The sequence below is a fragment of the Mustela putorius genome, unplaced genomic scaffold, assembly GCF_011764305.1.
Source record: "Mustela putorius furo isolate JIRA1106 unplaced genomic scaffold, ASM1176430v1.1 tig00003836_pilon_pilon_pilon, whole genome shotgun sequence".
NCBI classification, from domain to species: domain Eukaryota; kingdom Metazoa; phylum Chordata; class Mammalia; order Carnivora; family Mustelidae; genus Mustela; species Mustela putorius.
This window is the reverse complement of record NW_025421989.1, coordinates 27717908-27737166: the sequence shown is the minus strand read 5'-3', so window position 1 is coordinate 27737166 and position 19259 is coordinate 27717908. Positions and strand designations below refer to the sequence as shown.

Sequence of the window (19259 nt, the reverse complement as noted above, 5' to 3'; positions counted from 1 at the left end):
TTTGTTTAAAAATTGCCTCATTTTCCAGTCTTTCTTTCTTCATATCCCCCCATTGCCATCCCCATCAGTTCCCTCTGTTTAGACCACAGCTTGTGAAAACATGTTGTAGAAGTTTGTTTGTTTGTTTGTTTTAAACATAGAATATAGGGAACTTAGCCTTAAGCTCTTAAGTATGAACTCTACTTGCCAGTCTCAAGAAAAAGAGATCTTACTGGCAACTTTTAACAGCAAGCTAAAGTTATTTATTATCAAATTCCCTACCATTGTGTCATCTTTAGATTATAAGTTGTCGATTCTACATTCATTACAACTACTGACTGCCTCAAATGGCAGTAAATTTCCTCGCGTGGCTTGTGATTTTTTGTTTCTGAGTTCACGTGTAATAGGAATTGATTTTACTGGAAATCCTTTCTGCTCTGGGCTGTCTGAGGGTCCTCATGAGTTTTTTTTTTTTGTTTGTTTGTTTTTTGCTTGTTTGTTTTTAATGTTTCTACCAGAGTCCTAGAAATGTTACATTCTACTCTCATGTGTAATATAAACTTACATTTCAGTTTCTGGTGGGTGAATCATTATTTTCCAACTAAAATCCAAAGGATTCTCAGCTTTCTTGCTAATTCCTTGTACTCGAGTGGAGGGGGGTTTTATAGACCTTGTTTCCAGGAGAGGTGAGACACAACTTTATGCTCTTCCATGTGTGAGGCCAGTGCCCCTTTCTTCATCCCAAATTAGTGTTGAATACCCTAGCTTGTGTGTCATATACCCTGTTCTGATATGCCAGTGTTGTTAAGCTTCACCTCCCAACCTCTGCATGCACTTAACTTCCCTCTTTGTTTCTGCTTTGGGAAGATTTTCATATTTCACAGAGCAGCCTGATGAGCTTAAATGTTGCCCTTTATGCTTTACCCAGCATTTCAGTGTCACAAAAGCAGTGGTGGGTGGATTGCCACATCAGCTCCACTGACCATTTTGAATGGAAGTTTCCTTTTTCTTTTGTCATCTCTTCAAAGCCATGGTGAATTCTGTGATTTCCAAGTAGTTTTGAGTTCCAAACTGCAAAGCTCAACAGTTATTATAAGTGGCTTTTAGCTCCAATTCAAACGGCAAGACAACATTTTATTTTGCAGAGGTGACCTGTAAAGCCAGTGCATTCAGCCTCTTCAGCTGTGTCCTTCAGATGCATTGAGGACACAAGAGGCCATCAATCCTGACAGTTAAACTGGCAAGGTAGTTCATTACCTCAATCTGCACCAAAGTTAATAAGACACATTACTAATCACATCTCCTTATCTTCAAAGATCTGAAGTAACCTGGGGTATTTAAGGAGATATTTATATTTTCCCACTGGGATCTCTGCCCAGAAGGAAGATAGCCTGTAGTCCAGCAGGAGCTGGAAATGACCCAGATTTAAGATTTCTGTCACCTTTTAAAGCAAAATACTTAATTTCACTTTCTGTAATAAATAGTACCTGAAATACTAAGCAGGTATTTGTAGGGTGGCAAGACAGGTTAGACTGATACTTTTCATCAGTTTAGAGAAGGAATGTCTTCTGTCATTTGCAAGGTTTATAGGCAAAGTGAATATATGGGAAATCTGACAGAATTTTTGGTTTCTCCTACAATAAAACTTCCTTCCTTAGCGGGGAGGAAGCAGGTGAATAGTGATTGAAGGAGTAGTGGGACGGGGAGTAGCAGGTGGTAGTGATTGAAGTACTGTATGTATAGGCTTGTCCAATATTTACAGTATCAAATCTAATGGAAAATGAACATTTTTGTATTCATATCCTCTAGCGTATCTTCCTGCTTTTTTCCCAATAGACTTTCTTTTCCCAATTTGCCTTTATTGTTTCTTTGCTTAAAAAAATGTTTTATCACACTCAAATGAATACCTAAATAATGTATTGCTCAATTTCACTTGTTTTGAGCATTATGAAAGACCATAACCTTAATATTTGGGTTTTCAGGGCTTGTCCATTTTGCCCAGCATTTCTGTGTCAGAAACTCATCCATGTTTGTTTTGTTTGATGAAATTTGCATTTTTACTTCTGTGTTCTCTGTTTAAATGTAGTACAGTGTGTCTCTACATTCTCTGTTTAGCAGACATAAGGTTGTTTTTAAAATTTTGGTTATTACCAAAAGTGCTAAAATGAACATTCTCTTAACTGTCTTTGTTGTCCACACAAAGCAGTTTCTTTGAGGACATATATGCAAAAGTGGAGTTGCTGGATTGTGGGGTATGTGTATATTCACCTGACTGAGAATGATGGATTGTTTTCCAAAACAGTCATTTTAGTAGACACAGCCACCAACAATAAATACAAATTTTTGTTAATGTGTACCTTCTTTTACACTTAGAATTATGAAATTTCTCATTTGCGTCAGTCAACCTGGTACAAATACCATGTAATCTTGACTTACATTCCCCTGACTGCTAATGAGATTGAACATATTTTCATATATTTGTTGGATATGCATATATCTTTTTCTTTGAAATGGTGGTTTAGGGTTTCCATTCATTTTCCATTGGGATGTCCCTTTACCTTTTAATTGGCTTGGGGACATTCCGTTTTTACTCAACTGTTAGAAATTTTGCAATTGTTTTCTTCAAGTTTTTAGGGTGGTTTTCAATTTCTTTATGGTATCTTTCGATAAATAGAATGGTTTAACTCTACTGTAAACAAATTTATTCAGGTTTTTTGGGAGGTTGTTTTTGTTTTGCGTTGTTTTTTACAAAATGTCTTATTTAAGATATCCTTTCTCATCTCAAGTTTATAAAATACTCTTTTGTATTTTCTTTTTTTTTAATATAATTTTTTATTTTTTATAAACATATATTTTTATCCCTAGGGGTACAGATCTGTGAATCACCAGGTTTACACACTTCACAGCACTCACCAAAACACATACCCTCCCCAATGTCCATAACACCACCCCTTTCTCCCAAACCCCCTCCCCCCAGCAACCCTCAGTTTGTTTTGTGAGATTAAGAGTCACTTACGGTTTGTCTCCCTCCCAATCCCATCTTCTTTCATTTATTCTTCTCGTACCCACTTAAGCCCCCATGTTGCATCACCACTTCCTCATATCAGGGAGATCATATGATAGTTGTCTTTCTCCGCTTGACTTATTTCGCTAAGCATGATACGCTCTAGTTCCATCCATGTTGTCGCAAATGGCAAGATTTCATTTCTTTTGATGGCTGCATAGTATTCCATTGTGTATATATACCACATCTTCTTGATCCATTCATCTGTTGATGGACATCTAGGTTCTTTCCATAGTTTGGCTATTGTGGACATTGCTGCCATAAACATTCGAGTACACGTGCCCCTTTGGACCACTACGTTTGTATCTTTAGGGTAAATATCCAATAGTGCGATTGCTGGGTCATAGGGCAGTTCTATTTTCAACATTTTGAGGAACCTCCATGCTGTTTTCCAGAGAGGTTGCACCAGCTTGCATTCCCACCAACAGTGTAGGAGGGTTCCCCTTTCTCCGCATCCTCGCCAGCATCTGTCATTTCCTGACTTGTTGATATTAGCCATTCTGACTGGTGTGAGGTGATATCGCATTGTGGTTTTGATTTGTATTTCCCTGATGCCGAGTGATATGGAGCACTTTTTCATGTGTCTGTTGGCCATCTGGATGTCTTCTTTGCAGAAATGTCTGTCCATGTCCTCTGCCCATTTCTTGATTGGATTATTTGTTCTTTGGGTGTTGAGTTTGCTAAGTTCTTTATAGATTCTGGACACTAGTCCTTTATCTGATATGTCGTTTGCAAATATCTTCTCCCATTCTGTCAGTTGTCTTTTGATTTTGTTAACTGTTTCCTTTGCTGTGCAAAAGATTTTGATCTTGATGAAATCCCAATAGTTCATTTTTGCCCTTGCTTCCCTTGCCTTTTGCGTTGTTCCTAGGAAGATGTTGCTGCGGCTGAGGTCGAAGAGGTTGCTGCCTGTGTTCTCCTCAAGGATTTTGATGGATTCCTTTCGCACATTGAGGTCCTTCATCCATTTTGAGTCTATTTTCGTGTGTGGTGTAAGGAAATGGTCCAATTTCATTTTTCCGCATGTGGCTGTCCAATTTTCCCAGCACCATTTAAGGAAGAGGCTGTCTTTTTTCCATTGGACATTCTTTCCTGCTTTGTCGAAGATTAGTTGACCATAGAGTTAAGAGTCTATTTCTGGGCTCTCTATTCTGTTCCATTGATCTATGTGTCTGTTTTTGTGCCAGTACCATGCTGTCTTGATGATGACAGCTTTGTAATAGAGCTTGAAGTCCGGAATTGTGATGCCACCAACGTTGGCTTTCTTTTTCAATATCCCTTTAGCTATTCGAGGTCTTTTCTGGTTCCATATAAATTTTAGAATTATTTGTTCCATTTCTTTGAAAAAGATGGATGGTACTTTGATAGGAATTGCATTAAATGTGTAGATTGCTTTAGGTAGCATAGACATTTTCACAATATTTATTCTTCCAATCCAGGAGCATGGAACATTTTTCCATTTCTTTGTGTCTTCCTCAATTTCTTTCATGAGTACTTTATAGTTTTCTGAGTATAGATTCTGTGCCTCTTTGGTTAGGTTTATTCCTAGGTATCTTATGGTTTTGGGTGCAATTGTAAATGGGATTGACTCCTTAATTTCCCTTTCTTCTGTCTTGCTGTTGGTGTAGAGAAATGCAACTGATTTCTGTGCATTGATTTTATATCCTGACACTTTACTGAATTCCTGTATAAGTTCTAGCAGTTTTGGAGTGGAGTCTTTTGGGTTTTCCACATATAGTATCATATCATCTGCGAAGAGTGATAATTTGACTTCTTCTTTGCCGATTTGGATGCCTTTAATTTCCTTTTGTTGTCTGATTGCTGAGGCTAGGACCTCTAGTACTATGTTGAATAGCAGTGGTGATAATGGACATCCCTGCCGTGTTCCTGACCTTAGCGGAAAAGCTTTCAGTTTTTCTCCATTGAGAATGATATTTGCGGTGGGTTTTTCATAGATGGCTTTGATGATATTGAGGTATGTGCCTTCTATCCCTACACTTTGAAGAGTTTTGATCAGGAAGGGATGCTGTACTTTGTCAAATGCTTTTTCAGCATCTATTGAGAGTATCATATGGTTCTTGTTCTTACTTTTATTGATGTGTTGTATCACATTGACTGATTTGCGGATGTTGAACCAACCTTGTAGCCCTGGAATAAATCCCACTTGGTCGTGGTGATTAATCTTTTTAATGTACTGTTGAATCCTATTGGCTAGTATTTTGTTGAGTATTTTCGCATCTGTGTTCATCAAGGATATTGGTCTATAGCTCTCTTTTTTGGTGGGATCCTTGTCTGGTTTTGGGATCAAGGTGATGCCGGCCTCATAAAATGAGTTTGGAAGTTTTCCTTCCATTTCTATTTTTTGGAACAGTTTCAGGAGAATAGGAATTAGTTCTTCTTTAAATGTTTCGTAGAATTCCCCCGGGAAGCCGTCTGGCCCTGGGCTTTTGTTTGTTTGGATATTTTTAATGACTGTTTCAATCTCCTTACTGGTTATGGGTCTGTTCAGGCTTTCTATTTCTTCCTGGTTCAGTTGTGGTAGTTTATATGTTTCTAGGAATGCATCCATTTGTTCCAGATTGTCAAATTTATTGGCGTAGAGTTGCTCATAGTATGTTCTTATAATAGTTTGTATTTCTTTGGTGTTAGTTGTGATCTCTCCTCTTTCATTCATGATTTTATTTATTTGGGTCCTTTCTCTTTTCTTTTTGATAAGTCTGGCCAGGGGTTTATCAATTTTATGAATTCTTTCAAAGAACCAGCTCCTACTTTCGTTGATTTGTTCTATTGTTTCTTTGGTTTCTATTTCATTGATTTCTGCTCTGATCTTTATGATTTCTCTTCTCCTGCTAGGCTTAGGGTTTCTTTCTTGTTCTTTCTCCAGCTCCTTTAGGTGTAGGGTTAGATTGTGTACCTGAGACCTTTCTTGTTTCTTGAGAAAGGCTTGTACCGCTATATATTTTCCTCTCAGGACTGCCTTTGTTGTGTCCCACAGATTTTGAACCGTTGTATTTTCATTATCATTTGTTTCCATGATTTTTTTCAATTCTTCTTTAATTTCCCGGTTGACCCATTCATTCTTTAGAAGGATGCTGTTTAGTCTCCATGTATTTTGGTTCTTTTCAAACTTCCTCTTGTGGTTGAGTTCTAGCTTTAGAGCATTGTGGTCTGAAAATATGCAGGGAATGATCCCAATCTTTTGATACCAGTTGAGTCCTGATTTAGGACCGAGGATGTGATCTATTCTGGAGAATGTTCCATGTGCACTAGAGAAGAATGTGTATTCTGTTGCTTTGGGATGAAATGTTCTGAATATATCTGTGATGTCCATCTGGTCCAGTGTGTCGTTTAAGGCCTTTATTTCCTTGCTGATCTTTTGCTTGGATGGTCTGTCCATTTCAGTGAGGGGAGTGTTAAAGTCCCCTACTATTATTGTATTATTGTTGATGTGTTTCTTTGATTTTGTTATTAATTGGTTTATATAGTTGGCTGCTCACACGTTGGGGGCATAGATATTTAAAATTGTTAAATCTTCTTGTTGGACAGACCCTTTGAGTATGATATAGTGTCCTTCCTCATCTCTTATTATAGTCTTTGGCTTAAAATCTAATTGATCTGATATAAGGATTGCCACTCCTGCTTTCTTCTGATGTCCATTAGCATGGTAAATTCTTTTCCACCCCCTCACTTTAAATCTGGAGGTGTCTTCGGGCTTAAAATGAGTTTCTTGGAGGCAACATATAGTTGGGTTTTGTTTTTTTATCCATTCTGATACCCTGTGTCTTTTGACAGGGGCATTTAGCCCATTAACATTCAGGGTAACTATTGAGAGATATGAATTTAGTGCCATTGTATTGCCTGTAAGGTGACTGTTACTGTATATGGTCTCTGTTCCTTTCTGATCTACCACTTGTAGGCTTTCTCTTTGCTTAGAGGACCCCTTTCAAGGTTTCCTGTAGAGCTGGTTGGGTGTTTGCAAATTCTTTCAGTTGTTGTTTGTCCTGGAAGCTTTTAATCTCTCCTTCTATTTTCAATGATAGCCTAGCTAGATATAGTATTCTGGGCTGCATGTTTTTCTCATTTAGTGCTCTGAAAATATCATGCCAGCTCTTTCTGGCCTGCCAGGTCTCTGTGGATAAGTCAGCTGCCAATCTAATATTTTTACCATTGTATGTTACAGACTTCTTTTCCCGGTCTGCTTTCAGGATTTTCTCTTTGTCACTGAGACTTGTAAATTTTCTATTAGGTGACGGGGTGTGGGCCTATTCTTATTGATTTTGAGGGGCATTCTCTGAACCTCCTGAATTTTGATGCTCGTTCCCTTTGCCATATTGGGGAAATTCTCCCCAATAATTCTCTCTAGTATACCTTCTGCTCCCCTCTCTCTTTCTTCTTCTTCTGGAATCCCAATTTTTCTAATGTTGTTTCGTCTTATGGTGTCACTTATCTCTCGAATTCTCCCCTCGTGGTCCAGTATCTGTTCGTCCCTCTTTTGCTCAGCTTCTTTATTCTCTGTCATTTGGTCTTCTATATCACTAATTCTTTCTTCTGCCTCATTTATCCTAGCAGTGAGAGCCTCCATTTTTGATTGCACCTCATTAATAGCTTTTTTTATTTCAACTTGGTTAGATTTTAGTTCTTTTATTTCTCCATAAAGTGCTTTTTTATCTCTCGAGAGGGTTTCTCTAATATCTTCCATGCCTTTTTTGAGCCCGGCTAGAACCTTGAGAATTGTCATTCTGAACTCTAGATCTGACATATTACCGATGTCTGTATTGATTAGGTCCCTAGCCTTCGGTACTGCCTCTTGTTCTTTTTTTTTTTTTTTTTTTTTTTTTTTTTTTTTTTACACTCTTGGAATTTCTTTATTAAGTATCAGAATTTCCACCTGGCTTTCCACATCTACACTTATTTCTGCTGTATACCCACATTCAAACAGCATCTTCACCCAAAGGCAGCAACTATAGCTATAATCTGCACTGAGTTCAGTTGTCCCTCTGGACCCTAACAATGCTCCATTATTTGGTCTTCATCACTGCTTTTATCAAATAGCAAAGGCCTATCAGGGATGGCCTGGCTGACACACTCCCATCTATTTCAAGCCACAGGATCCCATTAGGACAGAAGACCTGCCCTCCTGTGGACCCACTTTCTAGCTGTCTATCATGACAGTAATGCTTTCATAAACTTTCTTTTAAGGTTGGTCCCATCGGCATATTACCACAGCTCACCTGATCCAGTGATCAGTTTTCTCTGACCATAGATTTATATTAAGCATCTGTAAAACCAATGAGGTGGTGTCTCATTAACCTAGAATTCTGAGGTCCAAATTTCATAGGATCAAGGACCATGTGATAACCTATCTAGATAATAAAAAGGAAGAACATTGTAATATTAATATAACTGGCAATCATTGCATCATAGGATCAAAGCTTCCCTTAGATTTGGAGGCTGAACAGAGCTCGAATGTTTTATTTGATACTAAGTGACTCAGAAATACACAGGCTTCTTTTTTGAAAGAATCTGGTGCCACAGATAGGCCCCTCTCATCTCCTGATTTGTATTCTAAATGTGGTAAAATGCTTCTTTATTTCAACACTGACCTAATTTTTTCCAACTGAGCCTATTTCAGAGTTTAGTCTGGTCTTGCTTTTGCAGAAATGGGAGTTTCTTTCGGAAAGAGAGTATCAAGGAACTGGGGGGCAAACAACAATAACAGCAAAATTATTCATTTTCTATATTCTTTAAAGAAAAAAAAGTTCTCCCCTGAGTTTATCTGTGAGAAGCCAATGAGAAGAAATTCTTCATAAAACTTACTAAATTAAGAAATGAGAATGGAATATAAAAGTTTTTTATAAACATAAAAGATAGACAACCTCAAATAAAATAATAATAATAATAATAATAGATTCAACCACATTGTGTGTACACTTCCAGGAAAGTTTTATGCATTTCTTTCTAAGCTCCTAGCCCTAGGCAAACACAGAATCATAGGCGGAAATATGCCATGGTTAGCACTAGAAGCAGCATCACATTTCATTAACAGAATAAAGCAAAAAATGTTAGGTAAATGAATCTACAACATAAAAATGTGCTGGTGATGAATCTGTGATAAAGTAACATAAGTGAGGTTAACAGTATTTTTTTTTTAACCAGGAAGCCCAATTGTAAACATTTGCATTTAACTATTGCCCCCCACAAACCTAACCAACCACACAAACAAAAATCATCTTTTATGACTATGAAATCATGAAGAATTTGTACTGCATGGGTCTTTGTTTTGGTGGTTTTCAGAGTAAGACATGAGCTGCATTAAGTAGCTTCGCTGACTTCTCCATCTTGAGTAACTGCCAATTCTGGAACTTCATTCATCCTTAGAACTTCTGCATAGAGCAAATAATTATGTAGGCTTCTGGGAAGTGGCAACTGACAGATAAAACTGTCAGATCGTAGGTGTTCTGGTTTTACACTGGACCGAATTTCCAAACGGCAAAGGTGGGTGAGGGATGGAACAGAGGCAATATGTTGCTGCAGAGCCCAAGAGTTTGAGGCACGAGTGGAGAGCATCTTCTCAACAGTTGGAGGAAGCCTCTTCCAATTGGTAAACTCCAAAGTGAAGATAAGGGTATCATCACTGACTGAGTCAATCCATGAGCTGCATAGTAGATTCAGAGGGTCAAATCCAGCGAGCAGGAGAGATGGCAACCATTCCCTATATTTCATCTGTGCTTTAATCGCATGACTTGTTCTTTTTTTTGTGTTGAATTTTTCCGTCTTGTCATTTTGTCCAGAGAAGAGTATATGAAGGGGCAAGTAAAATACTAAAAGGGTGGCAACAACCCCAGGAAAATATGCTTTATCCAAATTAGTAGAGATCCCAAATCATGAGGGGGGAGAAAGTGGATAAAAAGAGGTTCAAAAAGGAAGAAAGAAAAAAAAGGAAAAAAAAAGAAAAAAGAAAAGAATTAAAAAAAAAAAGAAAACACCTTTCAGAAAGTGGGTGTTTTTCTGTTTCCAGAATTGCTGTTCTTCTTCTCTTTGATCTGCCGATGGATTTTCAGGTGTTTGCAATCTTTAGATAAGCTATCTAGCTGATCTCCGGCTAGCTGAAGTAGTCTCGGCCTGCTACTTCTCCGCCATCTTGAGTCCTCCTTCTCTTTTGTATTTTCTGGTTGCAATCTGAAAGTTTTGCTTTTTTATATATGACTATGTTTGTGTATTACAGTAATCATTTTTAATACATATCCAAAGCCATTTTAAAATAGTCATATCCATAGTTATGAGTCATATTCTTCCTAATATACCTCAAGGAAATAATTTGAAATATGGAAAAAATGTCTATATTCATGGTGATCTTCACCATAAATTTATTAGCAAACAAAACCAAAAATAGGCTAACTACCCAATAAGTTTTAACTGTTAAGAAAAGAATAATACAGCCACTTATATGGAAATTTAGATTTTCATTAAAGATATATCTTCCATTTTTTAAAGATTTTATTTATTTATTTGACAGAGAGAGATCACAACTAGGCAGAGAGGTAGACAGAGAGAGAGGAGGAAGCAGGCTCTCGGCTGAGCAGAAAGCCCAATGCAGGGCTCAATCCCAGGACCCTGAGATCATGACCTGAGCTGAAGGCAGAGGCTTAACCCACTGAGCCACCCAGGTGCCCCAAAGATATATCTTCTTAGTAATACAGAAAAATTATATGATATAATGTTTAATGAAAAGAGCTGTGTAGCTAAATCTTGCTTTAATGTTAGCTATCATATTACATGCATATAATAAAGTTTAAAGGAGCTCACAGAAAACTGGTCATGTTTAAGGTTTTGCAGTGTTAGATCTCTATATATGCATTTTTGTGTATGCTTTTTTTTATTTTACAGATGGTAATGTTGATGAGATTTTTATTTATAAAAGTAAATCACTGACTCTTTAATTAATTTTTATAGTAAGATGTTTCCTTAATGATTAGTAATTATAAACGTATTAGCTGATCAACATGACTAGTTGTTTTTTCAGTTATCTACTGCAAAGGAAATGTGAACAGTATAAAATAAACATATTCAATTTTTACAGCTTTAAAAATGAAAATTCCAAAACCCCACAGTCACTCCTATCATATATTTCATATGCAATATGTATTTCTTTCTTAGGAAGTTTGGGCGTGCTGGCATGAGTTATTGTCATACTTGGAGAAGGCAAACAAGTGGCTAAATGAAGTAGAATTCAAACTGAAAACCACTGAAAATATTCCTGGGGGAGCTGAGGAAATCTCCGAGGTGCTTGATGTAAGTTGTGACTTAATCGAAATGATAATAATTCATGTTATGGATGCCCAGGACCAATTAGAAAAGAGCTGCCGGGGAAACAGTACAGAGAGTGTGGTTGCCCTGCCTCTCCCGGCTCTGGTGCTTTGGAAGAAACCTTTGTTTCTTCTGTAACCCTTCTAGTCTCAAGTTTGTAAAGATGATTTAAATAACCTTTTCCAGAGGACATCTGCCTTTTTCTATATTACAAAGTTCTACGTTGATACATTTCTTTACCTATTTAAATCCACCAGAGACTCACACAGACAGTGTGAAGGTACTGTTTTGCTCCTTCAGAGCAGAGCTACACAGGATGATCATATAAACCATTACTTCCAGTTTAAAGCTACATTTATTGAATTGAAACATAATTTTAGATTATTTAAAAGCATAAATTTATACCTTACGGAATGCCGTGAGGTATAAATGTGCATGCTCTGATATTAGGAATGTATCTTTAAAATGTTCATACATTTTGGTACTACAGAATATTAATACATTTTCAGGTTTTATCTTGAAGACGTTTAAAAAGTAAAATTTAAAGGAATTGTCAGGTGTAAACTTTTGATTTATGTGAACTTCTCACAATAATCATTTCTGTTCTATACATTTTATTGTACATTTGGTTAACCCTTTGTGTATAATGAATATGTAGTTTTGCCATCTGTATTGTATATAGGGCCATTTGCAATGCAACCCCTGTGTAAATATGCTAAAATAACCTACATAAATTAAGATGCAAAGAAAATGTAAAATGCCTCTTCAGATAGTATTAAGATTCTAGAGTGTTATAGTAGAAACCTAAACATCATATATCCAACTTCCTTATTTTCTCAAGAGGATTGTAAAACCTGAAGAGTTATCAGAGAATAATGAGACTGGTCTCAGGTGAACTATAATTTTGGCCTTGTCCTATTCAGGGATGTTAACTGACCGTGCATTCCTTGTCAATCAGCAATGTGATGCATCTTCCAAAAAAAGTTGAAGCACACACAGTGCATTAGTAGAAGGATGGTGTCCAGAACAAAGGGTGCAGTGATGCACTTATCCTATTAAATGATCAGACTAAAGGACTTCAGCCTCCTCTTTATTGCTTTTCTGTCCAAAACTGGCTGCTCCACTTACAAGCTATGTGTGTGGGGAAAAATTATGAAGGGCATGATTTCTTCTAGAGGTTGTATCTTTTTTTTTTCTTTTTAATTTAGGAAGGGAAACTCTGCTCTTGAATTTCTACCTACATATCGTTTTTAGAGTTACATCACTTAGCCACCACTAGATATAAGAGAATATTTAAGTATTTTAAAGTATTATTAAGTATTAAGAATATTAAGTATTTTACCTTCCCAGGTTTAAGAGTAGAGGACCTCTAGGAAGAATGTGGCTGTGGATAATTTTTAAGTGGCCCATTCCACAGTCCTGCCACAAGCTCATGAGGATACACATGGAGAAACATCATATTTTTTTTTAAGTAACAATGGTCTTTGATGTTTTATTGTCTCAATTCAATACTGCTTTAAATTGTTTTTAACTTAATGATATGTAAATAAGAAGATACTGAGCATTTTGTGTTAATTCAGTATATTTAGAAAAAGAAGGGAAATAGTAATTATTGCAAATGTCTTTCAGTCACTTGAAAATTTGATGCAACATTCAGAGGATAACCCGAATCAAATTCGCATATTGGCACAGACCCTAACAGATGGTGGAGTCATGGATGAACTGATCAATGAGGAACTTGAGACATTTAATTCTCGGTGGAGAGAGCTACATGAAGAGGTATGGCCATAAGAGTAAAAAATCTTTTTAAACTGATTTGCATAAATACCTAACAAATACTTGCAGGTGTCTCAGGAAAAAAAAAAGAATACTTTAAATATTAGCTCAGCTTCCAGGTTTTAGAAATTGTCATGTGCCAGACATGAGTACATTATTTACATGTGTCTTCTATCATTTTATCTTACAGAAACATTATAAAGGGTGAATTTTAACAGGAAACAGAGATATACCAAATACAGTAAAATGCTTAAGTCCACAAGCTGTAAATAGATTAACAATTCAAAATCAGATCTTATTTGACTACAGGATTCTTTTCCCTACCCAAATTAACCGATATGTGTAGGTATCCTCATCTCTTTCTCCTTCTTTCCCTTTCTCCCTCTCCCCCACCTCTCTCTCTCTCTCTCTCTCTGTGTTTTAAAGAATTATTTATTTGAGAGAGAGAAACATGAGAGCACAAGTAGGGAGAAGGGGAAGAGGGAGAAGCGGAAGCCCCCCTCCCACCCCAGGCTGAATAGGGAGCTAGCTATAGGGCTTGAACCCAAGACCCTAGGATCTGACCCAAAGGCAGAGGCTTAACCGACTGAGCCATCCAGGCATCCCTTCCACCGTTCTCAACATGTGCATACATGTTACAGTCATGTGTAATCTGTTAGTCATATGTGTGATTCTCTTAGTACTCTAGATACTCTTTATGCTTCCCAAGTAACACTAAAGAGCTTTAATTTATATATAACAGAAGAATTTTCATATGCAAAAATTATACCATGTGTTTTCTGAACGTTTTCAATCAAAATTAAGAGAAAGTAACATATTATTCCAAATCAAATAGTGTTTTGCATATACTCTCCTAAATCAGGAATGGATTATTTGTCATAAAGAACAAATACATTATAATGGAGTTTAGTTTCGTATCCATTTATTTCATGTATCTCTAACATGTGAGACAGTGTTCTAAGGTTAGCCAATCAGTAGGAAATTTTTCTCTCCATTACTCATAGACAGTGAGCAGTTAAGCAAAAATTCACTGATATCTTAGTGTGTTCAGAACATAATAGCAACAATATCCTTATAAGATGCAAAAAAAAAAAAAGGGGGCTCCTGGGTGGCTCAGTGGGTTAAGCCTTTGCCTTCGGCTCAGTTCATGATCTCAGGGTCCTGGGATCGAGTCCCGCATCGGGCTCTCTGCTCAGCAGGGAGCCTACTTCCCTTCCTCTCTCTCTGCCTGCCTCTCTGCTTACTTGTGATCTCTCTCTGTCAAATAAATAAATAAAATCTTTAAAAAAAAAATAAGATGGAAAAAAACAAATTGTGTTAAAAGTTACCACAGAGGACTTGAAAACACAGAAAAACAGTGTAGACCTGTGTGAGTCAGCACAGGAAGGCATTTGGGGTAGCTTTTCTAAAGAAAATTTACTGTGAATGATTGGTGGTTTTTTTTGTTTTTTTTTTTTTTGTTTTTTTTTAAGATTCAAAACATTTTTTAAAAGTAATCTCGACACCCAGTATGGGGCTCGAACTCAAAACCCTGAGATCAAGACCTGCATGCTCTACTGACTGAGCCATGAAGGCAGCCCTGTGAACATTTTAAAATCAGAACGGGAGATAGCCAAATGGGTGGGTGTAGGAGGGTAATCCCAGACAGGTAGACATACACATGCAAAGAATTGGAAGCATGAGGCTGGTTATCAATGCACATCTGCAAACCATTAGGTTTTGCCTGAGAGTAAGGTACAGGTGGGGGAGTGTTGAAGGTAGACCTGAATAAGTAGGCATCAGCAAGATGACTGAGGGAAACCAATGCTTCTCAAACAGCCTGGTCTATAAGCATGCACTCAGAGAACACTGAAGGGTTTATAATGTCAGGAGGAAGGGCCACCTGGGTGGTACTGTTGGCTGAGCATCCGACTCTTGTCTCTGACTCTGACATCTTGACTCTGACTCAGGCCGTGATCTCAGGGTTGTGAGATCGAACCCCAATTCGGGATCAGCACTCAGTGTGGAATCTGCTGGAGATTGTCTCTCCCTCTCCCTCTATCCTTTCTGCTCATGCTCATTTGCTCTCTCTCTCTCTCTCAATAAGTAAATAAGTAAATATTTTAAAAGATTTTATTTATTTGATAGAGATCACAATTAGGCAGAGAGAGAGGAAGGGAAAGAGAGCCAGATGCGAGGTTCGATCCCAGGACCCAGGATCATGACCTGAGCTGAAGGCAAAGGCTTTAACCCACTGAGCCACCCAGGTGCCCATAAGTAAATATTTTAAAAGAATGTAAGGGGGAAAGGAGAGGAGCAGTGCTGTATCAGCTTATATTACCTCTGCAGTGACTGTGGAGAGTAAGTGGTCTAAAAGATAGGGAGGTTTCAGGTGGTGAGACCAAGGAAGGAGTGGTATTTTTAGGTCAGCTGAACACAAGGGCAATGGTAATAGGTACAGTGAAAATGAAAAATCTAGGAGAGCATCTAGGTTTCTGATTCAGGTGACTGGATAGCTATTTTTCATAAACAAGATTGAGAAAATGAGAAAAAAAAAGCGAGTTTGGAGGTAAAAAATCACATGTCACTTTTTATCTCCATTGATCCTGCAGTGCCTGCTGAAGTTTGATACCAACCAAAAGTAATCCCTGAGTCAAGGACTTAGGTGCTATTAGTTAATTTGAGAGATAATACCAAGAAGGACACATGAGGGATTGGAGAAGGAAAGCTTAGACAGTTGATAAAGGGTACTTTTAACAGTGGGTTTCCAGTGGGAGTGACCAGGCTAGTCCTACTGGGAACTTTAAAGAAATCATGTACAATACCAGTGTCAGAGAGCATGTTCTGAAGTGTCCCAGTGAGCTGATGGAAACTGGAGTGTTTATCCACCAATTTCCCTCTGTTTTTGTTTGAGGATTGAAAGAAGGTGCATAAAATCCCCCGCTTCTGAGCTGTTGAACGCACTCCAATTAAAAAATGTGGGTGCTTGAGGTGGGTGCTTATGGAAATGCCACCACAGCTTTAGGTGAACTCACAGCCATTGAGGTTAAGGGACTATGTGGTAGGGTATCAGCAGGGTCTACTAGAATTCTTAGGGAGTGTCTAGCAAGGATTTTCCATAATTCAGGAAAACAGATACATAAAGGGATCCAGAACAGTTATACAGATGTGGGATTTACCAGGCCACATGCTAGTTAAAACTCTAAAGTTCATGACATCACCCCAAGTAAGCCCAAGGAAAACGAATCATGGACAGAATTTAGGAATTATGCATAAAATCCAGGTTTAGACAGGGACACCTGGGTAGATCATTCAGTTAAGCATCTGCCTTCGTCTCTGGTCATGATCTCAGGGTCTTGGGATTGAGTCCCACGTCAGACCCCGTGCTGAGTCTTTTTGCTCTCTCCTCTCTCATGAATAAATACAATCTTTAGAAAAAATCAAGGTTAGGCAGAGGAAGCAGTGTTTCCAAAGTAAATGAGAATAAATGGTCACAGAGGTTATGAGGAGATGAAGTTAAACGCAGGGTGCTTAGGAGGTAGCAGTTTATAAAGACAAGCCATGAAAAAAAAAAAAGTCAGATACAATAAGCAGGCCTGGTAAGATGAAGACAGAATTGGGCAAAAAAGGACATTACTTATGATATTTACCAGAATGGTTTTGGTGGCATTTCCCTGGGGATAGACATAACAGTGCTGGGGCATTACAGAAGACATTAGGGAAGAAGGAGGAGGAAAGCAAAGTTTGTACTATGCTTGTAAGGAGCTTGTTTAAGTGGAGGAGAGGTTTGATCTTGTAAATTAGAACGAAGTGTGGAGTAGGAGAGCCTACCCAACCCCTCAGTGACCTTAGGGCAGATTGAGGGGGAGGTGCCTGTCTTTCCTGAACACTTTAGTCACCCTTTCCCCCTATCAATGTGAGGGACTAGGGATTGGCAAAGGGGATCCCAAAGAGTCCCTTGGCCTCTCACTTCTTGTTGCACTGTTGTTCGATGTGAGCAAGAGTAGCCATTTGTAGATGGCAACTAATTCGAAGTTCATTTAAATTTGGGTTTTGTTAGGGAATTGTAGTATGCTCTTACTTATATTTGACTTAGTATCAGAGTAGAAATTGCACTTCAAGCAAAAAATCAAAAGTCACATTGTAGAACCAACCTTGGCTAAGCTGTGAAAAGGCCCAAATTGTAATCTTTAACAATGTTCAGAGTATCTATGCTCTCCTTAGGAACAGATCAGTCTCTAAACCTGACCTTGGCATTGGTCTTATTTATTTAATATTCTTGCAAACCTTTAGTAACAGAGAAACTACTTATGCTCTTATATTGCAAAGTGCTTTGGTGTGGAACCAGGCATTTTCCCCAAATAAATAAAAATTCAACTCAGAAACATACCTTGATTGAAAACCTACTCTGCTAAAAAAAAAAAAAAAAAAAAAAAAAGAAAGAAAAGAAAAGAAAGAAAGAAAGAAAGAAAAAAGAAAACCTACTCTGCTATATCCATATTGAGTTACTAAAATGTTGGCTATAGAATCAGAAAACCTTAGGTTAGAATAGCCCCTTGTTATTAGTCAGGGTTAGACAGGCCACAGAAACTACACAGCTAGAAAGCTACCTGTGACTGGTGCTGTTGAACTGAGGGAAATAGGCTGGGGCACCAGGAAGCTGCCCGTGGATTTGTCCCCCACCCCCATGATGAAGTTTCCACTGGGTCACCCACAGAGCTTGCCAGAAGACACCTGTAGAGGGTGCTGCTAAAATTTATGGGAGAGTTAGGAACAGTGGAGTTGAGCTCCACCAGGCATCCTACAGGTCAACCCAGATCCAAGGGAGCAAGAAGGAATGACAAACACACTGGAATGGGGAAATCTTTACTTCCCCAGGTGTTACTTCCAGTGCCCTCTACTGACAAAGTTTAGCATCAGGTCAGGGGGCTAGGAGAAATATTTTGAGTATCAAATGCAGATCACTGTTTAGAGGCAGTAAGTTGATAACTGGCACATCCCTTCATAGCTCATAGCTTCATGGCTCCTGTTTCATAGTGATCTCCTGAGCAAAACATAAAATACTGTGTGGAAAGGGCTTACTGTAGTGCTAAAAGCATAGTACATATTCAATAAGTGATTGGCGTTTTATTTTTGCTAAATTGTGTACTATATTACCTACCCTTAAAGCTATGTGTGTAGGGCGCCTGGGTGGCTCAGTGGGTTGAGCTGCTGCCTTCGGCTCAGGTCATGATCTCAGGGTCCTGGGATCGAGTCGCGCATCTGGCTCTCTGCTCAGCAGGGAGCCTGCTTCCTTCTCTCTCTCTCTGCCTGCCTGTCTGCCTACTTGTGATCTCTCTCTGTCAAATAAATAAATAAAATCTTAAAAAAAAAAAAGCTATGTGTGTATAATGTTTTGTGTTTGTGTGTATGCACGTGTATCCCACCAGGGGAAGAGATAAACAAACAAATATATATATATATATATTCCAATATGAAAAACAATTAAATATGCACACCTCTATTATTTAGTTAAATGCCAAAGACTGATAAAAGGACTCCTTTTCATCCCTTAAATCTTAAATTGGAAGGTCTCCACTTCTACTTCAGTAGTCAATTAGGCAGAATGTTATAGTAACAATAAATAACTTGAATTAAATAAACTTGAAACCACTACCAGTCCTGGCTATGCTTATATGAAATATCTAGCCTGAGAGTAATTTGGCAACGAGGAAAAAAAATTTTTTTGATGCTTTATAAGTTTGATGAAACCATATATTTTGGAGATAACATCCTACTCAAATTGCATGGTGCCAGTCATTAAAGAGCTGGTATGACTTTAGATATATGATGTTGATGTAAAAGGATGGGTAGTAACAGATTTTTCCCATTTCTCAAGGTCTAAGCTGGGTTCTTTGGTCATTACCAAACTACGTAGGTAATAAACCAAAACCTAATAGGTTGTTAGCTAAATTAAACTTTTGGGGTGTTCCCATTGAATATTTGGTTTAAAAGACTTATGTTTTGATGCACTGTGGAAAGAGTCTTGGGATAAATTATTGGAGGGTCTGAGGAAATAAAATGATTACAGTAACCATTTTAAAATTGATTTACTTTCCAAAAAAATCTATGATGCTTTAGATTGTTATAGTGAAAAATTCTAACATTGTTTCAA

At 37.9% G+C, this 19259-nt stretch overlaps 1 protein-coding gene across 3 annotated transcripts in view; it reads left to right on the top strand.

Moving 5' to 3' along the window:
* The window catches only part of DMD (dystrophin), a 2119021-nt gene that overhangs the window by 755077 nt on the left and 1344685 nt on the right, over positions 1–19259 (top strand). For all 3 annotated transcript variants that reach the window (XM_045089435.1, XM_045089434.1, XM_045089436.1), the window contains exons 28-29: positions 11201–11335; positions 12980–13129. In XM_045089435.1, the coding sequence (XP_044945370.1) occupies positions 11201–11335; positions 12980–13129 (285 nt within the window). The remainder of the gene's footprint in view (positions 1–11200; positions 11336–12979; positions 13130–19259) is intronic.